General features: G+C 41.0%; 1 protein-coding gene across 1 annotated transcript; it reads right to left on the bottom strand.

The window, feature by feature from the left end:
• On the bottom strand, positions 1–26,526 carry LOC119917822 (ADAMTS-like protein 2). The gene is made up of 18 exons (XM_038738228.1): positions 26,422–26,526; positions 21,758–21,900; positions 20,138–20,213; positions 19,725–19,827; positions 18,869–19,014; positions 18,312–18,435; positions 18,053–18,133; positions 17,663–17,838; positions 15,863–16,166; positions 11,999–12,347; positions 6,489–6,592; positions 6,015–6,141; positions 5,659–5,872; positions 4,656–4,811; positions 3,529–3,699; positions 2,954–3,130; positions 1,675–1,819; positions 1–675 (listed from the first exon to the last, which is right to left on the bottom strand). Exons 1-18 carry the CDS (start codon positions 26,524–26,526, stop codon positions 548–550), a joined length of 2,829 nt encoding a protein of 942 aa, XP_038594156.1. The 3' UTR covers positions 1–547.
• Positions 26,527–27,595: the final 1,069 nt, after the last annotated feature.

Genomic DNA, 27,595 nt, shown 5'->3' with positions numbered 1-27,595 from the left:
TGAAATGTTTCAGAGGTCTCGAGACGAAAGGCTGCTGCAGGTGATTTCAATGTTTTATGAAAGGCCCCCCTACACACACTGGGAAGTAATAGTAACAAATCAAAATTTGAGTAGTAGAGTAGTAAAGTTCCCCTCAAATTAAACATATTCTTTTTCTATTTTACATTACAATTTGTGATTGAAAAAGAAAGTGGAAAAGATGTAAGAAAAAGAGCAAATAGAGAATGACAAATGTGTTCCTGTTGTACAGTATCTGTGAACATTGCTGTTGATGAAATATCAACAGGGCAAAATGTTTTTGTCTGATATCAAGATGACCAGATTTCATCTTAAATCATTTGAACTATCCGACTGATAGATGAACCCATGTAAAACCAAGCTAGTGGAGGAAGCGCTGCTTCTTAAAAACAGGTAGGTGCTTCCAGGTGCCTTTCAGCTTCCTCTCAATGTTCACAGTAACTGTAGCATCACGTGTACATAAACGTAACCATTTCTTTCCTCGTGCTGAAGTTAGATTCGGGGTGGAGAGAGGCTGTGGTGTCCTGGACTAGGAGGTTGGAGGTCGTACGGCGCGGCAGGAGTGGCAGCAGGCTTTGCTGTAGTACCAGTGGCTGCACAGGTTGACCTTCAGCGCCAGCAGGCAGTTGGTAGAGGGACGATCCTGGCAGCTCTCATCTGGGACAGTTTACACATGGTTAAGTTCTTGTTAGCAATTTCAAAACAATACCGTCTAAACTAGGGCTGGACGATATGGCCAAAAATGTTATCACAATAAAAAGTTTCATATCTATCGATATCGATAATTATCACGATAAGTATCAAATCGTTATTTCTTTCAAGTTTAAAAGCTGATTTTACTCCTGAGAGAAGAAAAGAAACTTGATGCATAATTGTGGTTTAAACTGTTCTTTATGCTTAAAACTTGGGGCCAAACACTGAATCACTTCACAAATCTGAGGCAGAACATTCAAAACAATTATGATAAAATCTTTGTCAACAAATCTAAGTAAAAATAAGTAAAAGCTTTTTATCTTAATAAAACAATTAAGTCCTAATTCGTTGTATAATTCAAGAGAATAAATCAAACATTTATTGAATATTTATTGAACATTTATTATATTGTTTTTGAAAAAAATTATATCGCATTAATTATTGTTATTGTTTTATTGTCCAGGCCTAATCTAAACCCAGAAGCAGGTTAAGATTTAATAAAAACAAGACCTCATTTGATAGCTCACTTTGAGAAATGTTTACACCTTTTTACATTGATCGAAAGCTTTAAAAATTTTATTCCTTTTAGTGCTTTTCAACCTGGGTCCTATGGTATGTCTTCACAGAAGACAGCGTTAGTCTCGTAACCACTGTAGGAAAATGACTCCAGGGCAAGCAGCACAAGCCTCCTAAAACCTTTCAAAGAAACTTAAATTTAACACAAATCATTGACTCCAGATAAAATCATTTATTCCACATAAAAGTAAATAAAGGAATTAGCTTTTTAGATTAGCTATTGTAGCTAACAGCATCTACTTCCAGGGCAAGTTACTACACTTAAACCTAGGCTAATCTAGAATAATCTGTTTTTTGGGAATGTTGTTAGATGAGTTGGTACATTTTGTTATCTAAAATAGATAAGAGCAGTTTGGAAGCAGAACCGCAGGTTTCCTGAGGCGTTACCTGGCGGCTCAGTGGGACAGGGCTGCAGGGTGCAGGTCTGTTTGGCCACAGGTTTGGTGAGCGGGTCGCAGCCTCGGACCAACTCCCTGCCCTGGTAACACTTCACGTCCCTCATCCTCACACCCACACCACACGTCTTAGTGCACTGAAGAAACACAGGAGCAGAAACACAGGCGTTATAGACCTGACCTAGCGTTACAGAAACCATCCTGGCACAGTCAACTGGAAGCCTTTTCAAGTATTTCACTACATATTCAAAGCAGTAAAAATGGATTATTAGCGACTAACATCATCTGCCAATCTAACATGATTCTGTCCACTAGTCTTCTGTGCAGGCATTACACATCAGCAGCTTGGTGTGGAAGTTTCTGATGAAGAGATAGCAACTTGTTAGCACAACACAAATCATCTGGACATCTTAGCAATTTAAAGCTTTCTGAATCATAATATATTTTCCTGATTTATTATGTCTTGAATATTGTGTTTTAGTTCAGACTGCCAGTTTCACATCACGTCAGTTGGAAGTTTCTCTTTTGTGCATAAATCACGTTCATATTGGACCTCATGTCTTCATCTGGGCCCAATACCCCAGTTTTCAGGGACTGCTCTCTAGTTGAATGTAACATTTAGTATCTCTTATGTCCCAAGAAAGACATTGTTGGAACAGAGGTTCTCAGCACAGTTTCAGTCTTCAGAAAGAGGACCTGGTCCAGCTTTCGTAGCACCAAACACTAAAACTTGTAACTCTACAGTCTGAATTATTTACGAGCCACCTCACTTTGATGAAACTGTGTCTGCTGCATCAGTGTCAGTCAGCAGTTAAAACCAAACTTTCCCAATTGTTCTGCATTCCAGCAACAGAAAAAACATTTACCATGCTAGCGAAAAAAACAGAAACGGCCATGTATTTGACCATATTTTGGTGAAATTATGAGTGTTTTGAAAACAACGAACATGCAGACAGTGGATCATGTTGAGTTTCTATGGATACTTTTTCCTTCATTTATCTGTATCTCATTTTAATATATAGTGATTGCTGTGAGGCAAGCATAATTAGAGCTGCTGTCCTTTATGAAGGAGCAACTTAAAAACCTTTCAGAGCCAGCTGAAAGACTGTTGGTGGTAAATTCTTGACACTGAAAAGGTTCTTTGAACAGGTGGACCATACCTTGAGCATGTTGAGCAACTATGAATTAGCAGCACATCTTGACCAAGAGTTATACAGGGAAATCCACACTCTATATTTGAGGTGTAAAGGTGGAGTGTGTGTTGACCTCACCTCAGACCAGGGGGTGGTGTACCATTTGAAGCATGGCCTTTCAAAACAAGTGTTTTCCTCCTCAGGCTTCTCGCTGGCTCCACACGCCTCATCATCAAAGGTCTGGAACTTTCCTCCACTGATGCCGACACACAGGACCATCCTTCGCTTCACGCCACGACCACAGGTTGTGTTACACTAGAGACAAAATCATGTTACTAGTATTCATATCTGACTTTGTGACAACTGAAGAGATTTTCTTCATTTTAAAGTTTCTTCACAGAGCGGCAGAGCGTGTTCTTGCTGATGTGGAAAAGTGAAAAACTGTAACCATGGGACAACTAAACAATTTCATTTCAGAACCATCTGACATCCTCAGAATGCTTGTTTTGTCCAGCAGACAGTCCACAATATATGAGATTAACAATTTACAATAATATACAACACAGAGAAAAGAAGCAAATTCTCATTTCACAAGTTCGACCTAGAGAATGTCGATAAATGACTTAAAAAAAAAAATCTATGAATTGACTAAGAGTTCCAGGTTTACTAATAAACAGTTAAATCTTAATATTGACACTGTGGCGAGGCCTCACCCTCTCCCAGTCTTGGCTCAGCCAGTGTGGAGCACAGTCTCTCTCCCCACAGGGGTAGCTGGCCAGCGGCTTGTTCTCCGCGGAGCACTGGTTCTCAGGAACCACGCGACCCTCCGGAGCCTTACAGTACACATGACGTACCATCTTCCCCTGGCCGCATGACCCCGAGCACTGCAACGACAAGGGTCAAAGGTCAAACCGGATGATTCATAAGAATCCTGTTCTCGTCACTGCCTTATTCAGCCAAGTTTTGTCACGAAGCTCAGAGTCAAACGCTGTTTGTCACATGAAGTCAGATCAGGTCACCTCACATCAGATTAAATAAAAAGGAGGCGTTACGTGAAATGAAGTGGCACCACATCAGAAAAAGTCATGTCACATTAGTTTAAGATAGCGTGATCATTCCACCTTGCAAACACGTATCACTATGTGGTACGGCATGCCTTTTTTTAGAAAGAGAAGTACTTATTATAGGAGCATTTGCCATTAGTATCAACATTCAGTCAAAGGTTTAGACCCTAGATATGACTACCTCAGTTTTTGGGGGAATAACTCTCTCTCTATATAAATATCATTGGATCTTGTGGTGACCACAAACTAACTTCCATTCCCCTTCAATGAATAGGGCAGCAGAAATCTCACACATTGTCAAAAATATAACCAAAACAATCTGCATGATGAGATACAACTACACATAAGTATAGAATAAATCATTTGGGCAAACCAGCTCTTTAAAGTAAAATCAAACTGATAATAAAATAATAATGACTGGCTCAACATTAGCTGTTGCACAGGGTATTACATTTAACATAAAGTTGTTGTGCCTGGTTGGACTCCATGGTTGTAAATTAGACCTGTGAGTTTCCAGACTTTGATTTTGACTTTGACTGGAACATAACGAGCTTGTCTGTACAACACAATAAAAACCATAAATTTACACAGTGGCAAGTTTTCACTGAAGTAAAACAGCTGGGATAGACAAAGCCGAGAGCAGCCAGAGAGAGCAGCAGCTACTCTGTACCATGGGTGCAACTAATGGTGATAAAACACACATATTGTACATTATATGTTGATGTTACTCATGTATACTGGCATGCGCTGTGTATATAGAGGGTAAAGAAACTCACAGGCCCCCACTCGGACACAGTCCAGTGGCGTTCGCAGGGAGGGCCTGTGCAGTTTTTGATATTTGGCGGTTTGGTCATCGGGTCACATGGTCTGGTCTCATCGGAGCACCGGACATCACGGCTCACCTGGGCTTTGCGGCCACATTTAGCAGGACACTGGATAAAGGACAGGCACACAGAGACACACGCAAGCTAATTATTACCAGCACATTTTTATAAAATAAATGTTAGTGTAATGTATCATTAACGCAACAGATGTTTGTTATCAGAAGGTCACTGTTAGAGATCAGGTATCTTTGTAAAAGATTTCACAGACTGAGCACGATGTTGCTGCTAATAAAGTGCTCTTGATAAAGACATTTGCTAAGCTAAGCTGCTCCCGTTCACCTTTTTTGGAGTTTTAAAGAGTCTGAAATCTCCTTGAAACAGAATCTGTAAGGATTCTCACTCAACTGTTTAATATAAGTAATATTAATATTTGTTGCAGTCTAGCATATGCAGCAAGCTATTAAGCTAACTAACTTACTCTGCTTGTCAATTGAAGTATTATAGCTGTTGTTCCTGTGCTAATGTGCTACCTGGTTTGAAGTTCACCCTTGACATTTTAAGGAATACACACAATAAATGTTATATTCTGCTAAAAAACAGGTGACTGACGTTTAGTAAGAGTAAGAGTGTAACAGTGAAATAAACAAGAAAATATCAAATTTGCTAAATACTATCTGAATGTATAGCTGCTTAAATGCTGTGTTGCTCCAAAGAGAAGGAATAATCTGTGACCCCCTTGACTCGAATCACATCTTGTTTTTTTTGTGTGTCTGGTAAGCGTCTCTGGAGAATCCATCAGGGACCAAAGTCAGACCACTTGACTGCTGCAGACAGCTGCTCAACCCGTGTCTGACAAAGCCACAAGTATTGCAAAGATGTGAAACAAACACCATTTTCTTTGCTTACTTTCTCCTTATGGTGGGGTTTTTTACTCAACATTTCAGACGTCTTATACCTCGGTCCACTCGGCCACCTCCCACTGTGGGCCGCACGCGGGGCTCTTGCAGGGCCGTCTCTCCATAGGTCTCTCCAGGTCAGCCATGGTGCAGAGGTCACTGTAGACCGAGCTGTCCAGGCCTGGTGAAAGCATCTTCCAACAGCGAACTTGGCGAAACTGGAAACCCTCCCCGCACGTCCTTGAGCACTCGCTCCAGCTGCTCGCCTCCCATCTGAAAGATCACATTAGTTGCACGTCATCAGTTCACTTCAGATAAAGATTCTGTACGGGCACACTGTCAGATTTTATGAAAGCAAGAAATACATTGCGCAATGCACTGTTGAGCAGTTTCTGGTTCATTAAAATGTTTTTACCTGGGCTGACATTCTCTCCCAATACAGAAGTCGTGGACCGGCTCTGGTCTGGTCAGAGCATCACAGTACATATCGTGCACCTCGATGCCATCATAACGAATACATGTGACGAAAGACTTTGACACTCCTGGGTTGTGAGCAAGAAACAAGGCAAAGCAAGGCAAACTGATTTATTCAGCACATTTTAAAAAAAAGAAAGGAAAGCTCACTGCTTTAGATGGAAGAAAGAAACATGAACGTCTGGCCACAAACATGATTTCTTAATCAAGTGTCCAATAGTCTAAATGCAGAGAAAGCTGTGTGAGCACCCAAATGTGCACTTCACCATACTAGTGTTAAGTGTTACAGGGAACTGGTCTGCAGACTGTTGGGTTTGAGTTTTGATCAGATGTTGTAGATCTCGATCTTAAGAAGTTGATGACAATATCGTAATGTAACTACCCGTGGATCTTCAGTGTGTGTGTTTGTTTGTACCTATAGAGCAGGTCATGCTGCAGGGCTCCTGAGAGGAAAGTTTCCAGCGATACATGTCAGCAGCACTCAGCTTCAGGTTCTTCTGGTGAATCCTTTGATTCCCCCTGTCACCCAAAAACAAACATATGTAAGAAAAGGAAAACTCAAGCTGTTTATCGTTGTGTCATGTAAATATTTAGCCATATTTTTCTGAAAATATGACTAGAACATACTGTGCATGCAAATAGTCAGTGGAGAAGCGGATTATACTGCAGGAGTAGCTTGAAAAGTTTCCATAGAAGCATTGATACTTTTTACCATTATACTGTAATGCACTTTTAACTGTAGTAAATCCAGGCTGCTTACAGCTGCTGTCCTCCACGCAGGACCAAGGTATAAACTTTCAAGTCTACAGATAGATTTTCAAAAGATACATTTCCTGTGAAATATTCTTTTAAGGACATTTAAGGATACCCAGTAGTACATAGCATGGAACACACACGCACACTCACACACTGAGCCTGTCTCCCAGGCCTCAGACGACCACAGTGTGACAGCTGATTCACAGCCTGCATCCTGGCAGACGCACTTTGTTTTTTCATCACATCACATAAAAGTCATGTGCACATTCTTGTCATAACACCGGTCATTCCTTCCGTCTCCGCCAGCCGCCAGACGTTTATTTGAAAATCATAAGCACTTTGAGTTATACCTCGCCGGCATCCCTCCGTGTGAGCCAGACCGATTCCTGCACATCATTTTCTCCCCATAGATGACTACAGTCTGACAGCACACTTTCCCCCTTTGCATCATATTTTTCACTTTTCTTGCAAATACCTTGAATTACTTGTTTCGAAGCGTGGCTCTATGAATATCCCCCCTCCCCTCAGTGCACCTCTTCTCTGCTCGTTTTCCCTCTCTCCGTCTCTTGGAGGAAAGGGCGTGTCATCGTGTGTTTTATAGCTGCTGGCTGCAGAATTGGTGAAGTCGTGTTTGGACACAAAGCAGGACAGCCAACATGAATTATAAATATGATGAATGCAAAACCTGCCGGGTCTACCTGTATGCCTGCCTGTATATCTACTGTACCTATCTCCCTTGTTGCCAGTATATCTGCCTCCCTGCCAGTATATCTTATTGGTTTACCTGCTTTACTGTCTGTCTACCTGTGAAATTGGTTTGCTGCGGGTTAGCCTTCCCGTCAAACTGCTTTACTGCACAATAACTTTCCCTTCAAACTGCTTTACTGCACAATAACTTTCCCGTCAAACTGCTTTACTGCACATTAACTTTCCCGTCAAACTGCTTTACTGCACAATAACTTTCCCGTCAAACTGCTTTACTGCACAATAACTTTCCCGTCAAACTGCTTTACTGCACAATAACTTTCCCGTCAAACTGCTTTACTACACGTTAACTTTCCCGTCAAACTGCTTTACTACACATAACTTTCCCGTCAAACTGCTTTACTACACGTTAACTTTCCAGTCAAACTGCTTTACTGCACAATAACTTTCCCGTCAAACTGCTTTACTGCACATTAACTTTCCCGTCAAACTGCTTTACTACACGTTAACTTTCCCGTCAAACTGCTTTACTACACGTTAACTTTCCCGTCAAACTGCTTTACTGCACAATAACTTTCCCGTCAAACTGCTTTACTACACGTTAACTTTCCCGTCAAACTGCTTTACTACACGTTAACTTTCCCGTCAAACTGCTTTACTACACGTTAACTTTCCCGTCAAACTGCTTTACTGCACAATAACTTTCCCGTCAAACTGCTTTACTGCACAATAACTTTCCCGTCAAACTGCTTTACTACACGTTAACTTTCCCGTCAAACTGCTTTACTACACATTAACTTTCCCGTCAAACTGCTTTACTGCACAATAACTTTCCCGTCAAACTGCTTTACTGCACAATAACTTTCCCGTCAAACTGCTTTACTACACATTAACTTTCCCATTAAACTGCTTTACTACACGTTAACTTTCCCGTCAAACTGCTTTACTGCACATTAACTTTCCCGTCAAACTGCTTTACTGCACATTAACTTTCCCGTCAAACTGCTTCACTGCACAATAACTTTCCGTCAAACTGCTTTACTGCACGATAACTTTCCCATCAAACTGCTTTACTGCACGTTAAATTTTACGTCAAACTGCTTTACTGAACGTTAAATTTCCCGTCAAACTGCTTTACTGCACATGAACTTTCCCATCAAACTGCTTTACTGCACGTTAACTTTCCCGTCAAACTGCTTTACTGCACAATAACTTTCCCGTCAAACTGCTTTACTGCACAATAACTTTCCCGTCAAACTGCTTTACTACACGTTAACTTTCCCGTCAAACTGCTTTACTACACGTTAACTTTCCAGTCAAACTGCTTTACTACACGTTAACTTTCCCGTCAAACTGCTTTACTGCACATTAACTTTCCCGTCAAACTGCTTTACTACACGTTAACTTTCCCGTCAAACTGCTTTACTGCACATTAACTTTCCCGTCAAACTGCTTTACTGCACATTAACTTTCCCGTCAAACTGCTTTACTGCACAATAACTTTCCGTCAAACTGCTTTACTGCACGATAACTTTCCCATCAAACTGCTTTACTGCACGTTAAATTTTACGTCAAACTGCTTTACTGCACGTTAAATTTTACGTCAAACTGCTTTACTGAACGTTAAATTTCCCGTCAAACTGCTTTACTGCACATGAACTTTCCCATCAAACTGCTTTACTGCACGTTAACTTTCCCGTCAAACTGATTTACTGCACAATAACTTTCCCGTCAAACTGCTTTACTGCACAATAACTTTCCCGTCACACTGCTTTACTGCACAATAACTTTCCCGTCAAACTGCTTTACTACACGTTAACTTTCCCGTCAAACTGCTTTACTACACGTTAACTTTCCAGTCAAACTGCTTTACTGCACAATAACTTTCCCGTCAAACTGCTTTACTACACATTAACTTTCCCATCAAACTGCTTTACTACACGTTAACTTTCCCATCAAACTGCTTTACTGCACATTAACTTTCCCGTCAAACTGCTTTACTGCACATTAACTTTCCCGTCAAACTGCTTTACTGCACAATAACTTTCCGTCAAACTGCTTTACTGCACGATAACTTTCCCATCAAACTGCTTTACTGCACGTTAAATTTTACGTCAAACTGCTTTACTGAACGTTAAATTTCCCATCAAACTGCTTTACTGCACATGAACTTTCCCATCAAACTGCTTTACTGCACGTTAACTTTCCCGTCAAACTGCTTTACTGCACAATAACTTTCCCTTCAAACTGCTTTACTGCACAATAACTTTCCCGTCAAACTGCTTTACTGCACATTAACTTTCCCGTCAAACTGCTTTACTGCACAATAACTTTCCCGTCAAACTGCTTTACTGCACAATAACTTTCCCGTCAAACTGCTTTACTGCACATTAACTTTCCCGTCAAACTGCTTTACTGCACAATAACTTTCCCGTCAAACTGCTTTACTGGACGTTAACCTTCCCGTTAAACTGCTTTACTGCACAATAACTTTCCCGTCAAACTGCTTTACTGCACATTAACTTTCCCGTCAAACTGCTTTACTGCACAATAACTTTCCCGTCAAACTGCTTTACTACACGTTAACTTTCCCGTCAAACTGCTTTACTACACGTTAACTTTCCCGTCAAACTGCTTTACTGCACATTAACTTTCCCGTCAAACTGCTTTACTACACGTTAACTTTCCCGTCAAACTGCTTTACTACACGTTAACTTTCCCGTCAAACTGCTTTACTGCACAATAACTTTCCCGTCAAACTGCTTTACTGGACATTAACTTTCCCGTCAAACTGCTTTACTGCACAATAACTTTCCCGTCAACTGCTTTACTGCACAATAACTTTCCCGTCAAACTGCTTTACTGCACAATAACTTTCCCGTCAAACTGCTTTACTACACATTAACTTTCCCGTCAAACTGCTTTACTGCACATTAACTTTCCGTCAAACTGCTTTACTGCACGTTAACTTTCCCGTCAAACTGCTTTACTGCACATTAACTTTCCCGTCAAACTGCTTTACTACACGTTAACTTTCCCGTCAAACTGCTTTACTGCACATTAACTTTCCCGTCAAACTGCCTTACTACACGTTAACTTTCCCGTCAAACTGCTTTACTGCACATTAACTTTCCGTCAAACTGCTTTACTGCACGTTAACTTTCCCGTCAAACTGCTTTACTGCACATTAACTTTCCCGTCAAACTGCTTTACTACACATTAACTTTCCCGTCAAACTGCTTTACTGCACATTAACTTTCCGTCAAACTGCTTTACTACACATTAACTTTCCCTTCAAACTGCTTTACTACACGTTAACTTTCCCGTCAAACTGCTTTACTGCACATTAACTTTCCGTCAAACTGCTTTACTGCACGTTAACTTTCCCGTCAAACTGCTTTACTGCACATTAACTTTCCCGTCAAACTGCTTTACTGCACAATAACTTTCCGTCAAACTGCTTTACTGCACGATAACTTTCCCATCAAACTGCTTTACTGCACGTTAAATTTTTACGTCAAACTGCTTTACTGCACGTTAAATTTTACGTCAAACTGCTTTACTGAACGTTAAATTTCCCGTCAAACTGCTTTACTGCACATTAACTTTCCCATCAAACTGCTTTACTGCACAATAACTTTCCGTCAAACTGCTTTACTGCACGATAACTTTCCCATCAAACTGCTTTACTGCACGTTAAATTTTACGTCAAACTGCTTTACTGCACGTTAAATTTTACGTCAAACTGCTTTACTGAACGTTAAATTTCCCGTCAAACTGCTTTACTGCACATTAACTTTCCCGTCAAACTGCTTTACTGCACATTAACTTTCCAATCAAACTGCTTTACTGCACGTTAACTTTCCCATCAAACTGCTTTACTGCACATTAGTATACCCGTTTAACTTCTTTATCGTAATTGCCTCTTTTCCGGTCTATCTCATGCACTAGTTTTTTTATATAGTTGTCTTTCTTGCTGTCTTACTTTGTTTCCTGCTTGCCTTTGCCCTAATTCTTGCTCTGCTTTTTGCCTGACTGTCTACATCCTGTCTAAGTCTTTGTCCCTTAGCTTGTCCCACTGCTTTGCCACACTCTTGCTGCTTCCTTGCCTGTGTTGCTGACTGCCTCACCCCGGTCTCGATTCTTCTGGCTGCGTCTTCAGAGGAAAATGAATGTCCACGCTGCCCAGCCTGCTTCTCCCTCAGCCAGCAGCAGACTCAGGGGCTTGACAATGTCTGAACATTCAGGCCCGGTGTGACCCAAACCTGAAAACATTCCGTCCAGACTGTATCCAGGCTGAGGGGAAAAGGCTTTCTGTGAGCCAAACCTGACTGAAGCTGAGTGGACCTCTGCTGTACATCATCTTAAAACACATGGGAGATTTGAATTAACTGATGTTCTTTTTACCTCTGTTCTGTTAGATTACCTGGTTCCTGTTTGATCACTTGGTTTCTGTTGTATTACCTTGTTCTGTTGGCGCGGCTGGAGGTCCTTGCCCCACTCTGCACTGTTTTGTTCTGGTAGGAACTGTCTCCGCTGTCGTTGCGTTTGCGACCCAGAGCAAACTCCAGCGTCTCATTAAGCCTGTCTTGCTCCAGGCTGCTCAGGTCCGCCTCCACTGGCCCCACCTCTGATGAGAACAAACTGTCTCCCTCTGTCAGCAGCTGATTGGTTGAGATGTTGATGAGCAGCTCATCTGGGCCAATTCGGCCATCCAGCAGAACCCTCCAGATGAGATTTGGGGAGTCTGGCACCACATCCAGGGAGCCACCGGCAGTAGCAGGCTTGGCAGTGCTATGGCTGCTGTTTCCTTCTGATAGATCAAAGCGGAAAAAAATCAGCTGTGTCTGGAGAGCAAATTGATATATCTTACAATCTACAGTTTGTACTTGAGAACATAATTTACACATTTACACACAGCTCAGATTGAAAGGCTTTTCAGCTGTTTTCTGGTCAATATTAGTTTTCAGTGGGAATGAACACAAGCAAAGAAATTTCTTCGGAAATATCACACCTGGATATCAAAAGACATTTACCTAAACTTTTCTCAGCTCTACATTGGTCTCTACTTCCTGTTTCATTGTAGCTTTAACATCAAGAAATCAAAAGCCAAAGCATTGATATTCCACATTTTCACATACAAAGAGGTACCGTTTTTTTATATACACCCGTATAATCTAATGTTATCCAGTACAACAGCCTCTCAATACATTCTATTGCTGTGAATGCTCAGACTTTGTTGACACTGTGTCAGAGAGGTGTCGAATCATGACTACAGACACTTTTGCGGACTTAAATGGTGCTGTTAGTCATGTTGTTGTATTGGACCAAATTATACTCCAACAGGTTTATATGCATTTAAGTAACTTGAATATTGCTGGCTTTTTTCTGTGACCTGATATTTTCAAACTAAAGTTTGTTTAAACCCACAGAATTTGACTTTGAATTGTAGAGGAGTTTGAAAGTTTCCAAATAAACCAAAACTTCAGGCTGAAGTGGGGAAATGTGTATAAATTGATGCACAAATCATCTATGATGTAAGATTAAGCTATACAATTATTTTAAAAACCGATTTACTACTTAGATGGAAACACAAAGGGGACCTCTCAATGTTATGGGAAATTGTGATTGATAAGTAGACTTGTGCTACTCTGCACTATTCAGTTAAATTTAGAGATGATTTGAAGGAAATGTCCAACACACTGAGTGAATCAAAAATGCCAGAAGAGAGAGAAACAAAAAAAGAACAGGACTGCAAGGAGATAAACTCAGTTCAGACAGTTTCAGTCAGCGCTCAGTATCTGACCTGTAGTATGACGTCAGCCTGTGTAGAAAGTGTATGGTGAACCTTTCATCCCCCTATCCATCTCATCTCATCAGCCAAAGCAGTGGTGTAATGGACTCAACAGTCAGCTGAGCGAGCTGAGAGCCCGCAGGAAGGCCATTACCGCTCATGTTTGTGATGAAGCCATTTTTTAAAAGGAGAAAACACCACGAAACTCTAAATTTTTCATCTGGCGCTGATCCTCTTTATATGTCTGTGCTATGAATAATTCAGAGCTCCAAAGGGCCATCTCACACACACACACAGAAAAAAAGGGCGAGATTTGGTTTAAAATCTGACCTATTTTGTCTCGTCTGCCAATGGGCCACTGAACCACCTTCTGATTTATCCTCTGTTTTTTCCTTCTCACACACTCTCTGTCTCTCTTTTTCTTTTACTTAGAGTCCAGCCAATATTTCAACATGGACGAGATTTTCTTTTCACAGATATGCTGTATAGTTTTTAGCTGATATAATTATCATAATGTCTTGTGGGAACAAGTTCAACTCTGCATAGTAATAAAGGCATGATAGGCCTATGCTTTGAAATTACAGGGGTGAGTTGGATTTATAGTTTTACAACTTTCTATGTTGCTTTATTTTGACAGTCAATATTTATAATCAATTACAAATTATTGTTCCACGCACAAAATAAAAAAATATCACCTTACGGGACTTTAGGGGCTCTGTGGCAGTACTGATGGCACTGTTTATTTTTCAACTGCTACTTACTGTAAAAATCAGTACCCATCTTGGCCACAATTCTAAAATGACCAAATTATAGAGAAGCAAAAAACACTTGTTTGTATGTTTGGGAATAAGCAAGGAATATCGGCCGGTGAATGTTAATATCTAAACTCAGTATCAACTTCAAAATTTTTTTTTTTCAAGCTGAACATTCCCACTGTCTATTTCTGGTTATGCCTGGAAGTGTTAAACATCAAAGAAATGACGTCTAATTACTGAAAATGTCACCATAGTCAATAAAAACAACAATATCTCAGATGATCACTTTATCCATTTAACAACAGTACCCTTAATACATTAAAGTATATATTTTTAATTGTAACTCATTGTAAGGCATGGAAACAGAAATCAGCTGGCATATTTACAGTTTATTACGGGTGCCAATTACAACACACACCATTGTCTTCTATACTCGCTAGTGGGGTGGGATTTGGGTTAGCCAGGAGAACTAGGCACTGGTTATTATTCGTTTATAAGGCTATAATGCATAAACTTCCCAGCTATCTGACCACTAAAATAAATTGGAAAGTCGGTGGTTATCAGACACATCCCAAAGAATGGTTAGTCTCAGAAATTCCCTGAGGTCATTCTGAGCAAGGGAAAACCGCCTTTGAATATAATGCTGCGAATTGTGGGAATAAATTACAGGAAAAGGTTAAATTAGATGTCCAGATTTCAACAGGACAATTTAAAGCAATGTGGAATGAACACTGTCCTCACAAATGTAACTGTTACCTAAAATTGTCTGTTGTTTTTTTTAAATTATATTTATATATCTGTTGAATATTTGTATCTGTTTGCTGTACACAGGGCTCAGCTGTAAAAGAGACATTGATCTAAGTCTGATTCTCTGTATAAATAAAGGTGAAAAAATATACATTATTATTAGCTATCGTCAGTTTGTTTGAACCTGTATGATTTTAGTATGCCTTGAATCCAGGGCTGGCCTGTGGCATAGGTGATGTAGATACATGATGTACATATATAAAAGCAATCTACAGAATGCCTGAAAGCCTTACTACATTATATTCTATTCATTTTTTATATTTTGAATTGTCACCTGCAGCCTAAATATTGTGTTTCCCTTTATATAGATAATGACATTTCCACCATAAATTGGTGCAGAAAATGCAGAATGCAGGAAATTAAATCTCTTCATTTGTGTTCCCTCCACTGTCGAAACTAAACCAATGCTCTTGCATTTCAAGAAAATGACCCCATAAATTCACAACAATGCAAGAAAACAGTCTATTTAAAATCTTTCCAAGGGCTCCAACACTACAGGGCCGGCCCTGCTTGAACCGAGCATATAGCGCATCATTCAACTCCACAGAAATCACTTGATTTTCACCTGACATATAGGACCATCTTGTGCAGAAGAGATTAGCCAATCAATAAATGATCTGATAAACAGAAAATGAATCAGCAACAGTTTTGATATTCAATTAACTGTTTCAGCCATTTTTCAAATAAAATGCCAAATGTTCTCTTGTTCCAGCAAGTGTTGACTTGCTGCTTTTCTGTTTGATATAATTATAAATTCATTGGCTGGTCCAACATAACATTATTTAATGAAAATAACCGTTAGTTGTGCTTGTACCTTCCATGCATGGATAGATGTTTACCATGGTAGGATCAAACCTTTAAGCTTCTAACTCAGGCAGTGTGTGTGTATTTGCTCATTCTTGCAAGGTTGGTGCCTGAAATAGCCCATTTCATACATCCAAACAGGTCTAAGGTGCTACACGCAGGCCTTACCTGTAGATTTTGGGGCAGCTGCTACATCCTGGTCACAGCTGATTTCCGCTGTCTCCTCATACACCTCGTTGGTCTCTTGGCCCTTCTGCACCTCGGCCCCTCCCGGCTCTAACTGGCCCTCAGGGGCCGCCTGGTCATAAATACTGCTGTTCGGTGGCAGCAGACTCCCCACCTCCACAGAAACCTCTCCGGCTGAGGTGTCTGATCCCGTGTAGAGTGGAGGAGGTGGGATGGGTGGCAGGGAGTCTCGAAGGACGGTGTATTCGTAAGTGATGTACGGTGTGCGACCGTTCTGGTTCCACACCTGAGTGAAGAGAGGCGAGGTTAGTTTATACAGGTTTCAAACCAGCAGCAAGGACAGTCAAAAACCAGGACCAAATCAATGTAAACTTATATTTCTGTATATTTAAAATCACCTCCTGAATTTCAACTGCCTTTAAAATTTAATTTAATTAAATTTTTTTCTACTTCTGACAAAAGGTTATAAAAAGGTGAACTCTGTCTTTATGAATTAACTGTAGATGTAGCAGAGATGTCAGCATATTTTTTGTTTTGTACTGAACTTGGCTTTACTTGCCACACATACACTATCAGCCCTAATAGGTGCAAATCGGCCACAGCTTTCCAGATAACTGGAATAAGATTAGGATTTAGGGGGAGAATATGACGCTCTTTAAGGCCAGGTTCAAAACAAGACAGAAGTCTGTGACGTTTTACATGCTATGCATCTTGGCTCATAGGCCTGATGATAAAAACTCGATGTTAGCTGAGATGAACCAGCGGAGTCACAGTGAGCCTCCAGGAGGAGATCTATGTTCCAGCTTCCTGCAGAGAGATCAATCAAACCTGGCCTGTGACATGGACACTTTTTGAGATATATGGCCACTGTCAAAACACAAGGCCTGTATTCTATCAACTTCAGACACAGACTCAATATTACGTCTGCATTACGTTTACATCGTAGACATATGGTAGACCAGGAGACGATACAAACATTTTGGGCATGTCTGATGCGCTACGGGGGCTGAGCTGCTCTAACATCACCGCTTTATTCCCAAATGAGCATTTTTATGCCAGGAAATATTCTGAATAGACAATTTGTTGAGCCAAGTGTTGGCAGTCTCCACTGCTACCCAGAAAATAAAGTGCCTCATGAGTCAGCAGTCTTAACCAGAGTGATCGTTATTACGTTTAAGAGTTAAGAACAGTAGCCTAAAGCTTTAATTCTTGGGCTTCTTTATTTAAGACTGCAGAGGCCAAAACAACAAACATTCCTTTGTTTCTGTAATTTAAAGGTTTTTAGAGAACCATAGTTTAATATTACAATGTAATGGGGCGGTAGTTTGCAATTCATACATGTGCACATTTCACTTTTGGAGTCACAGTACAAGCAGGTGCAGGTCAGAGGTCAGACTCTTCTTCACAGACACTATGGAGGTTACTAAATTAAACAAATTGGTGCAGATGGGTACCAACAAGATGACTTTCTGTATCATCCTGACCTTAAAAGAGTACTATACAATTTTTAAAAAAAGTTGGAGATTTGGGTGGAACAGGCATGTGAGCTCACTTCTCTCTAACTCCACACCCCCAGATTATTTTCATTTTCAAAGCCGATTCGATTTGCAACAAAGGTGCCTGGCCTGAATCATAACCGGTGACGGTGAGTTGCTGCAGTCACTATGATGACATAACATGCACACTCTCTATCGGACATTTAGCTCCACAACGAAGAAGCAGCAGGTGAATGTAGAGGAAAAGTTAAAGCTAGAGAGGTGAATTGAAGAAGGTTAAGTGTACCAGAATATTGATGGCCTGGTCGATGGGGCCTTTGGCAACAATGTACTCTATCCCGGTCTCGTAGACATCCATGGGTCGCCGGTACTTAAAAACGGTTCCTGCTGCGTGGAAGTTCTGGGGACTGTCCACCTTGTAAGCCCCGTTAAAGAAGAAGTTGCCTGCCTGGTCAGTCACAGCTGGGGAACAAGATAAATGGAGAACTCTGAGAGTTACAAATCACACTGGATACAGCAAACTCTGGTTTGAGTCAGAAAAGGGCCTGCATTTTCTCTCTTTCTTAAAATTAGACATCTCCATTAAACATTTAAAAGAGAGTTTTGTTCTCGCACAAGTGTCTTTTGTGAACAAATGTAAATGGTTACGTATGTGAGGAGCAGGAAAAGTACCCACCTAGAACATCAGCCGACTTCTTCCTCTCAATGATCTGGATGTCCCATGATCCTTCAGGGATTTGAGTGATAAAGGAGTAACCTTGATGACAGGAAATAGAAAGTGTCAGAATCATCGCATGCTTTTTGATTTAACCAAGAAGACTGTTCTGACCACTCCTAATGACTAAAACTAAATATCTGGGTGTATATCAGATAGAGTAGATAGAATATCAGATATTCAAATTGATGTCTAACAAAGAGTGTTTTTTGGGACCCACCCAGAGTCATGGCTCCACGGCGGAAGTTTCCGGTGACCCTGCTGCAGCTGCTGCCGTCCCCCTGACAGACCCCACACTTATCCAAGGTGTTGGAGGAAAACAGTACTCCGTCACATCCGATTGGCTGAGCAGCAAAGCAGGAAGTGGGAGCAGAGAGGATAAATTAAAAAAATAAAAACTTCTATAAATCATAAATAAATGAAATTACCAGTAATAACATGGTAATGATGCAGAAGCTAGCAAATATGTTCTACCATTTTAAGAAGTTGCTCGGTTGCTGGTGTTACATGAACCCATTGCAGCCTTACAGCTTGTGGTCTTCTTTCCACTTTTGGACTCACTGTGTAACTTTTTGGATACAAGGATGAATATTTTGTAACTTTTTACCTCATTTACTTTTTATTGCTAGTCAGAAAGCTGAGATTGTACTGCAGCAGCTTGCTGCCTGTGGGTTTGTTGGACATACAAACTCGGTGTGGTGCTTTCAGTGGTGCTGAAAACTGAAAGTGGAGTGAAACTGTTTGAGGGGGAGTAAAACAAGAAGAAGCTGGACTCACCTCACACTTACCGTCCACGCAGACGCCGCGGTAACTGCTGTACTTGCATGAAGTGCCGTCTCGTGCCATCACCATCAGCTGCCTCTGGCCGTCGGTGGTGGTGCAGTGGAGGTCACAGGGGTTACTAGAGATGTGAACGTAGTCGTCTGGAGAGGAACACAAGTCACTGGTCACTGTCTTATAACCAATAACAATGGAAATAATTCACTTCTGTTAGCACAGCTATTGCTTCTACTACAACTGCCTTTATTGCTACCACTCGCTGCAGTATACCACAAGCATCCCACTGATGCTTGTATAGCAATAGAAGTATAACTGCAAGCATCAATATTTGGTAAACAGACAGCCTTGTATAGTTGTGTTTTTGTTATAGGTACAGTTGGTTTACCAGAGCTGCCTGCTTCACTAAACATATTACCTGTAACACTCTGTAGAGATGCAGAGTTGATGAGGATTCTCTTTGGGTTCAGCACTGTGTCCATTTATTGTAAAAACTATTAATTAGTGGAGTCATGTTAAACCCGTCTCCCCTGTGTCTCACATTCCCCACAAACGTCTGTCTGACCCCTTCTCTGTCTGAACCACAAGGAGGACTGTTGGAGTTGTAGGATCTCTCGACTCAAGAGCACTTTTGGATATTAATTAGGAACAGGTTTTAAAACAACATCCCAGCAGTTACATCTGAAAAGAGACCTAAAAACCATTCAAGCATATCAGAAGACAACATTTGCTTTAAGAAAGGATGCTACTGTGTTGGATGCAGGGCTCAGCAGCTCATACAGTAAAGGCCTCAGTCAACTCTGGTCTGTTTAACGGGGTAAAGAGAGGTTGGGAAGCATTTTATGGGTGTTATTACCAGGATACAGAGGTTTCCACTGGTAGTTCCTCCCATTGTAAAGCTGGGAGTTGAAGGACCAGCACTGCTCCTCTCTGAAGCTCCTCCCCGTCGCAGGACATTCCTGCAGTGCAGAGAGACAGCACAGACCATTAAAAGAGGTCTGTTTCACACTTGTTAAGACTCGGTTTTACAGTATGTTATACAAATAAAACATTTTTAACCGTTTATTTGTGCAGGGATGGTTTCCTGAGAATGCATGAGCGGTCTGAACCCCACCCGGCTTCACTTTCAAACATCTACATACAGTCACGCCTGGAGGCTGCCCGCCACAACCACAGTCCTCTACCGTCAGCCAGTCCGAAGGACTATGTTTGTTGTAGTAAAGATGTGAAATAAAGTGATGAGAAAGTAACTGGAAGTCTGCAACTCACTTTAGTGTTGCAGAGATGATATTTCTTAGCAGTTCCTGTACAGGTCATGTTGTCTTTCCCAGCAGCAACTTTTTTTCTTTAGACAGAAAACAAACATTTGGAGAAATAACAACATATTTTTAAAAAGACTGGATATAAATCAAAATGAAACATAATAAAATACCAGGTTGAGATGCATGTTGTGTTATCATCTGTCAGCTGAAAGGAAAACCTATATGCTTCAACTTTCCTCAGTTTTGCCTGCACCCAGAGCACTCCCCTCATTTACAGAGGCCCACCAGATGATGCAAAACTAGGGCTGTTGTTCCGACTACAGATTGTACTTTTTGTTGTATAACTGCCTCCACGGACAGTCAGATCAAGAGGGGGTCGCTCCTCACCAAATCAAAACATTCTGTCCAAAATCAACCAGTGGCAGAAGGCAATGTTCATATATACATGGAAGTAAACGCTTTTTAATTGTGTAAGTGGAATCAGACATTCTGGGCTACTTATGAAGGAGGAAGAGGCTGCCACACAAATGAGTCAAGCACCGCCAGCAGGTGTGCCAGGGCCAACTGGTGGTGCCGCGGCAGTAGATGTGCACCAATGGAAACAGAAGTGGAGCTGCTGCGCTGCAGTGAATTTCATGTTGGATGAAGTTGCTGAGTTTACAGAAGAAAGGGGCACAATGTAACGTTACACTAAAGCTTTAGGCCACATATGGACAGGGGAGTGCTTAAGACGTAAAACTGGAAAAAACAACCAAAGCCAGTGGAGCGAGAGTAAGTATAATGGCGACAGAGTTTTGTTATTATCAGGGCAACGTTACACTATGAACACACAATACGCGTTTTTTACAACGCTTTGCCAGACCCACCCAGTTTGTTACCTGGTGGTGCTATCAGATTTTAGTCTAACGTTAGTAGCTCTGACCAGCTCTTTGTAGGAGCTGAGGAAGTTTGGGAGTGGGCGTGGTGGCCTAGTGAATTCTGGATGTTGAAGGTTTTTAATCTTATATGCAATAGGGAATACCACAGTCCTTTTTGTTTTGTTTTCTCTGGTCATGTAGCCCCAATTTCAAAAATATTTGCATCTTTCGACTGCATACGCAGCCCTGTTTTATGAAAATACCATGCCTTTTAAAAGAAGTTCACCCCAAACATACTAATCAACTAAATTCATCTACAATTTGACTGCTAACACAGGTGTCTGTTAAGCATTTGGCTGTTAAGTTCCAAACATTTTTAGCTTATACTCTTGTTTTGGTTGCAATAAATAGTTATACCTTGGTTATATGCAGACTGCGAGAATACACAGAGGTCCAACCACAAGAAGCGTGTCATTGCTATGACAAGGAGGTGTTATTGTCTATTGTCTGATTTTAAGAGCAAGATGTTGTTCTAAAAGGATGATTTGAATTGATAAATAGAACACAGAATTCCACAAGGAAAAGAAGTGTTCAGTGTATGAAATGTTTTGCTTCATTATGGACAGCCAGTTTCCTGACATCTGAACTTGAATAAAACTCATTTGTTAACTTTTAATAAAACACTTTGAGTGTAGCCCTGATGTATAGATGTACACATCTGTATGTGTGTGTGTGTGTGTGTGTGTGTGTGTGTGTGCAGACTAGCTGACCTCTGTTTGAGGCAGTGTCTTTCCTGTGACATCACTCCCCCTCCACAGGTACGAGTGCAGGCTGTCCACTTGGCCCACTCCCCCCACCAGTACGTGGTGACCTCCAGCTCCTCCTCCAGACTGTTGGACGCCACGCCGTCCTCCTGAAAACACAAACACACAAATACATAAACACACACAGATAGTGGTAATTCAGTTGGCAGTTGCAGCAGAAGAATTAGTCATATTAACAGTATTAAGACGTATGGAGAAGCAGCTGTTTGTATTTACAGTACATCCAAGTCTGCCAACATTTTCAGACAATCTAAACCTCTTCAGCTTAGGGAATCAAATCAGAGGACTTTTACTATTCTATTTATATCGTTCTCTACAGCTGTGTCACTTTCACTCTTTGAATTGCAATGTTGTAAGAAGGGGTGTAATTAAATTACATATAATATGTTTGATTTACAATAAGCACAGCACTGGGTGATGGCCCACTGCTTACCAAGTTCATTTGGCCCACACACCACCAGGGACTGAGTGATGAATCCATCAGAATGCGGCTGCACGACCATAACCACAACACAACCTTGAGCTCTGAGGCCGGGTTTAACATGGGCCTCAACTGGACCACAGCAATTTAGCCCTTCTAAGACTAGGCCTGCTTCCCTAAAAGCAGATTACATTTGATTTGTTGCATGTGGGCGATATTTGGTCCAGAATCTCAATTCTGTCACAATCCTCATACTAAATCTTACATGTGGCTGTTTACTTTTTTCTTTTTTTTTAACCTTTATCTCTCTGGGGAAACTTCACAGTGAGCAATGCTCTCTTCTTCATACGGGCCCACAGTGCTGCTGCTATTGCTGGACCTGGTTAATAAGTGCCTAAACACATACCATCTGCCATAGTAGTAGCCAAAGTAGCAGCAGAAACTGCAATAATAGTAATCATAGCAGTAATGGGAGTGGCACAGTAGTGGTGGACACCTCTGCGGTAGAGGTAGTAGTAATCAAGGTAATAGTTAGTAAAAGTAGAATTAGTAGAAGCCGTTGTGGTAGTAATTGTAACAGCAGTTGCAGTGATTGTAATCGTTTAAGTAGTACTCCAATTTCACTGCGTGGCAGTAAATGAGTGTCTGAGTGTTTTGAGCTGGGGCTGCAACGCGTGAAGATGGTCAGCATTTACCGCATTCCTGATGTGCAGGAGCAGCATTAATTCAGGCCTATGGCTGCGTCACTTCATTCAGAGAGATTCATCAGAGTGACCACTGGAATGTGCAATAAGCTCCTTGTAAAGGTGTGAGAAAGAGCAGCTGTGAGAGAGGGCGAGAGACACTGGAAATACCAGACAGAGAGCGTAAGTGAGGGAGAGACAGGGAGAGATCGATGGGTATAGAGAAAAGAGAGAGACAGGAGGGTTAGGATAGGAAGAGAAGAGTAAATGATTGGTGGACTGACAGATCAGTGTGACAGCAACTCATCACAGTGCTCAGACCACTTTTTAAACTTTTTTTAGTTTTAATTTGATTAACTTGATTGACTTTTTTTTATTCTATTTTAATCTATTTTCCAAATGTAATTTTTCTTGTGATTGCAGTCGTCTCATTAAAAACAATTACACATTTTAGTCCTGAAATTGTCTATGACTTACAATAATAACATGATGACATTAACATTTATGGCAATGACAGTGTCTTTCATAGTTTTTCCAAGCAGGTGGACCTGCCCTATAATTGAGCTCTGTATGTTTTTTCAGTATCAACAAGAGTGGGGAGTCCTGAGAAAGCAGCTGCAATTTGACATTTGAGGTGAAAGTAAATATGGAAGCCACGTCAGGATACCCCTCTAAATAAAGGAGTACCAGTACATTTTCATGAACATTACGGTGTCTGTAAGAGATACCTGCGTAAGTGGAAATCTTCTAATTATTGTGTGTCTACTTGAAAATCATTGAGTTTAGGCTTCTTGTGTGGGAAACAGGATTAATACACAAGAAGTAAAACTAATTGAATAACTAATAACGTTGATATGATCTATCCACGTAGCTACTAACTGGCTGTCAAAGTCTCTGGCTAGCTCTGCGGTCATCACTGACCTATTGATACTCACTGAAAGTGAAGCTAAAACTGACAACCGGTAGAAAAAGTCCGTCCACTCTGCCTGCTGCTGAAGAGACACTGTGACTCTGATCTAAGTAGACTTTGTCTGGCGTTTTCCTCAGCTTCGATGTCACTGCTGAGGAGGTGAGTGTTGTTGTGATGGAGCCGTTCCTTCCGAATGTGTCACATCATGTCGTCGTCGAGGGAAAATGTCAACAGGTGTGAATGTGGCAACTGATTTAGTCTGCACAAGTTTATAGAGAGCTTCAGCATTTGTGAGCTACAGTAGACTGGCACTGGCCAGACAAAGTATTTACTGTATCTATGTAGTAGAATCAGAATCAGAATCACATACAAGGGATTTGCTTTGGTGTTAAGTTGCTACACGCAGACAGACATACAACTGACAATATAAAAAAATAAAAATAACAATGGAACAGCAACAATTTACAATTAACAATAGAACAGGGCTTCTCAAATACAAGTCGTAGTGGTCCACTTGGAGATGGGATTGAGCAAGTAATATTTAAGCTCCAAAAACTCCAGAACTATGTCAGTAAAAATCCTTTCTGTTGACCTTTGTTGTGTAACCACAATCTTAAGCTTAAGCTTTGGCACAAAAGGCAGACATACACTGCATTCTTCACTGTATTCATATTTTAAAATGCTGATTACTGCCTCCACCTCCGACATGTACATAATAATAATAATGATAATAATAATTTACTCCTGCATTCTTTGCATTCTGCTCATTGCACTATTTGTCAGTCTGTCTATGATGTTTTTGTTTTTGTTTATACATGTGTTCTTTATACTGTAGCCTGTGTCTGATTTTATTATTGTATTATTGTATGACTAAGCACATCGTGAGCAATGTACAATCCTGAGTCAAATTCCTCAAGTGTGTACACATACCTGCCAAATAAAGCTGATTTTGATTCTGATTCTGATTATTAGGATGTCTGTTGACTCAGTTTTGTTTGTCTATTGTCCAAAGGACATTCTGGTAAATGCGGACACTAAATACAGCTTCATCTGAAAGATGAACATGAGGTGACATGATAGCAATGTTCCGACTCTGTGGGTTATACAGGGTTTCTTTCATTGGCTTTTCAAAAAGTTTAAACAGGATATAATTGTTTACATTTTAAAATGGCTGAATTTGGTTGTAAAGCAAACCTTGTAGTTTTAACTTTGCATTTACATCTATGGGCATTGTCCAAAGTGCATGGTGCAAGTGCATTTAGGGCGTGTCCCACTGCACCACTGCTAAACGGTGCAAAGTGAGGCATAAGGCACAAAGGTGTTGTATTTAGTCTCTTAATTAGTCATTGGTCATCCGGTGTGTTTTTGCCATAACCAATTAATTAAACCAACCAGTGCCATCTCGCCTTCCTTTTAAAAGCCAGGTGTGCCTGATGAATGGCAAATTATAAAAAACAGCAATTGATTAAAAAAAAAAGTGTGATGCAGACTCACAGCAGAGAGAGAGAGAGCTCATGCGGGCAAGTGAAAGACAGGGAACGTGAATGTGGACAGCAGTGTCTACGTAAAGCCATACAACTGTAGTGTTTTGCACCGGATAATGTCAGCAACTGCTTGGCATTAACTGGCGAACTAACGTTATCTAACTTAAACCAACTAAAGCACAACATCAAATATATTTCACATACTTTGCAGTAATGTTAGTTTACCTGTCCAGGTGGATGAAAGCCAACTCGGTTTTGTTTGGTTTCAAAACAAACGCCTTGCTGTTTCCTGTGTTGTTGCACTTGATTGATGTTTTACTGTGTTAGCAAAGTTGTGACTTTTTGATCATAGGTAATACAATTTAATCATAACAAATGCACATGTACAACAGTGACAAAAGACAGATTTAAATAAACAAGGAACTTCCACTGCTGTGCCTCATTTAATAGGGAGACGCTTCACCCTATTTCACCAACACACAATCAACCTGCTATAATCAGAATGTAAATTCTCACTGATCTGCAGATAACTTTGAGCTGTGCCTTTTTATGAATTACTGCAGAAAGCGACTGCGTCACTGACCAACAAAACCTGGTCTAAAGTCAGTGGCGCAATCTCTTTCTGCTGTGTCAAGATAGCAATGCACCAACAAATTGGCTGACCACATGTCATTTAAGACCAATTCGCCCATGGGTGCACAGAATGCCGCAAGTATATTTACTATTTACACAATGTAGGCGCAGAAGATGATGGACTGGCAACCTGTCCAGGGTCGTCCGATGTTGGGATTGGCTCCAGCACCCCCGCGACCCTGTACACAGAATAAGCGGCTGGCGATGGATGGATGGGGGCGGAAGATTGCGCCCCTGTCTTTTTGTCTTTTGACCTGCACATCACCAAAACAAATGCTTCCTGGACTGATGTGGCAGAAAACTAACATATGTCCCAAAATGTCAGAATAATGCAGCTCAGTCTGTCTGGTGTCATCACAATCCAGTCAAAGGTGTCTGAGAATTTATGTTTGTTAGTCAACCAATTACACACCATGACAAAAGACTGTGGAGGATGAAAACATTGTCAAGTCATCAGTGTTTTCCTGTGTGTCGTGTACCTGCAGTCCCCTTGTGGACAGGTTCCCCACAGATACTGCCAGCGTCAGGAAGCCCAGCAGGACCATGACCGTCTCCCCACACTGTTCCCATGACCACACCCTCATCCTGGTTAATCAGAGAGAGAGATGGTAGGTTTAATATGTGGACAAAAAAGAAATATCTGGTTGTTGAAGAGACCGTTCTCGTCATTGCTGCAGCCGCTTGGTGTGTCCAAAAGCAAGAACCTGAACCAAGCTAAATGTGTAGTAGTAAAATATTATGACCCTTAATGCGTATTAAACAGTTTTAAAACCATCAAGATCACTTCAACACAGAGGCAACTGCTGGGCAAATGTGTTGTAATGTTTCTGCCTAAATCTGCTTTGTGTCCTGTTTGTGATGAAAGACAATCAAATGCCTGAAACCAGCAACCTCTCAAGTGCTCAACACTCAGACCAACATCATACACGTGACAGTTTTCACCAAACACAAAGCAGCCAACGTTATTATTAATGAAGCGAATTTGGGCCAGAAATCTGTCAGTGTTTCTAGATGGAAGCATCCAGTGATGAGTCTTTAACAAAGGCTGAAGGGTATGAAGGGAAATATCATGACCACTAATGACTTCTCGTGGCATTAAAAACCCACGTCCAGGCACTTATGTGAATTGTGGATGAAAGAATATTGCTGAGACGTGTGGGTGTTTTTTCATGTCTTTCCCCTCTCCAAATTGAGGCTTCTCAGCTTCCAAACCCACAGAAGGGCCCGTAGTTGGATTTTTTTTTACGCCACGAGAACACATTTGTGGTCGTAATATTTCCTTTCTGACTCTCCAGTGTAATCCTTCGTCTCCAAGAACATCTGTGGTTGTTTAGGGAGGATACCTGAAGTGCTGCTGCTGGCTTTTACCTTTGCACAGGGAGGAGGGGTTTTTTGATGTTAAATCACATCAGCGTTGATCCAAGATTCAAGAGCACATAGCAGAAATTACAGGGACAGTTTCAAACAGCAGAAAGTGGACACACCCAAGACTTAGTGAAGTGCAGAAAGCTGTCACTGTTACCTCAGTGATTTTACAATACAAATTTACATTTTGGCCCATTGAAAGTATGTGAGCTGGAGTCTCAGCATTGTTAACTTAGCTTAGCATAAAGGAAGAGGGGAAAACAGCCAGCCAAGCTCTGTCCAAAGTTC

Source organism: Micropterus salmoides, unplaced genomic scaffold, assembly GCF_014851395.1.
Source record: "Micropterus salmoides isolate LMB-PRFRI ecotype aquatic unplaced genomic scaffold, ASM1485139v1 Ms_hic_scaffold_2253, whole genome shotgun sequence".
NCBI classification, from domain to species: Eukaryota; Metazoa; Chordata; class Actinopteri; order Centrarchiformes; family Centrarchidae; genus Micropterus; species Micropterus salmoides.
The sequence above is the reverse complement of the archived record's forward strand: the minus strand, read 5'-3'. Positions and strand labels throughout refer to the sequence as shown.

Excerpts from the sequence above, each read along its gene's own strand:
- LOC119917822 (XM_038738228.1), bottom strand. The coding sequence starts at position 26,526 with ATGAGGGTGTGGTCATGGGAACAGTGTGGGGAGACGGTCATGGTCCTG. Across the intron at positions 21,901-26,421 it reads TGTCCACAAGGGGACTGCAG|GAGGACGGCGTGGCGTCCAA; the intron begins GTACACGACACA and ends TTGTGTTTTCAG. Across the intron at positions 676-1,674 it reads CTGTCCCACTGAGCCGCCAG|ATGAGAGCTGCCAGGATCGT; the intron begins GTAACGCCTCAG and ends AAACTGTCCCAG.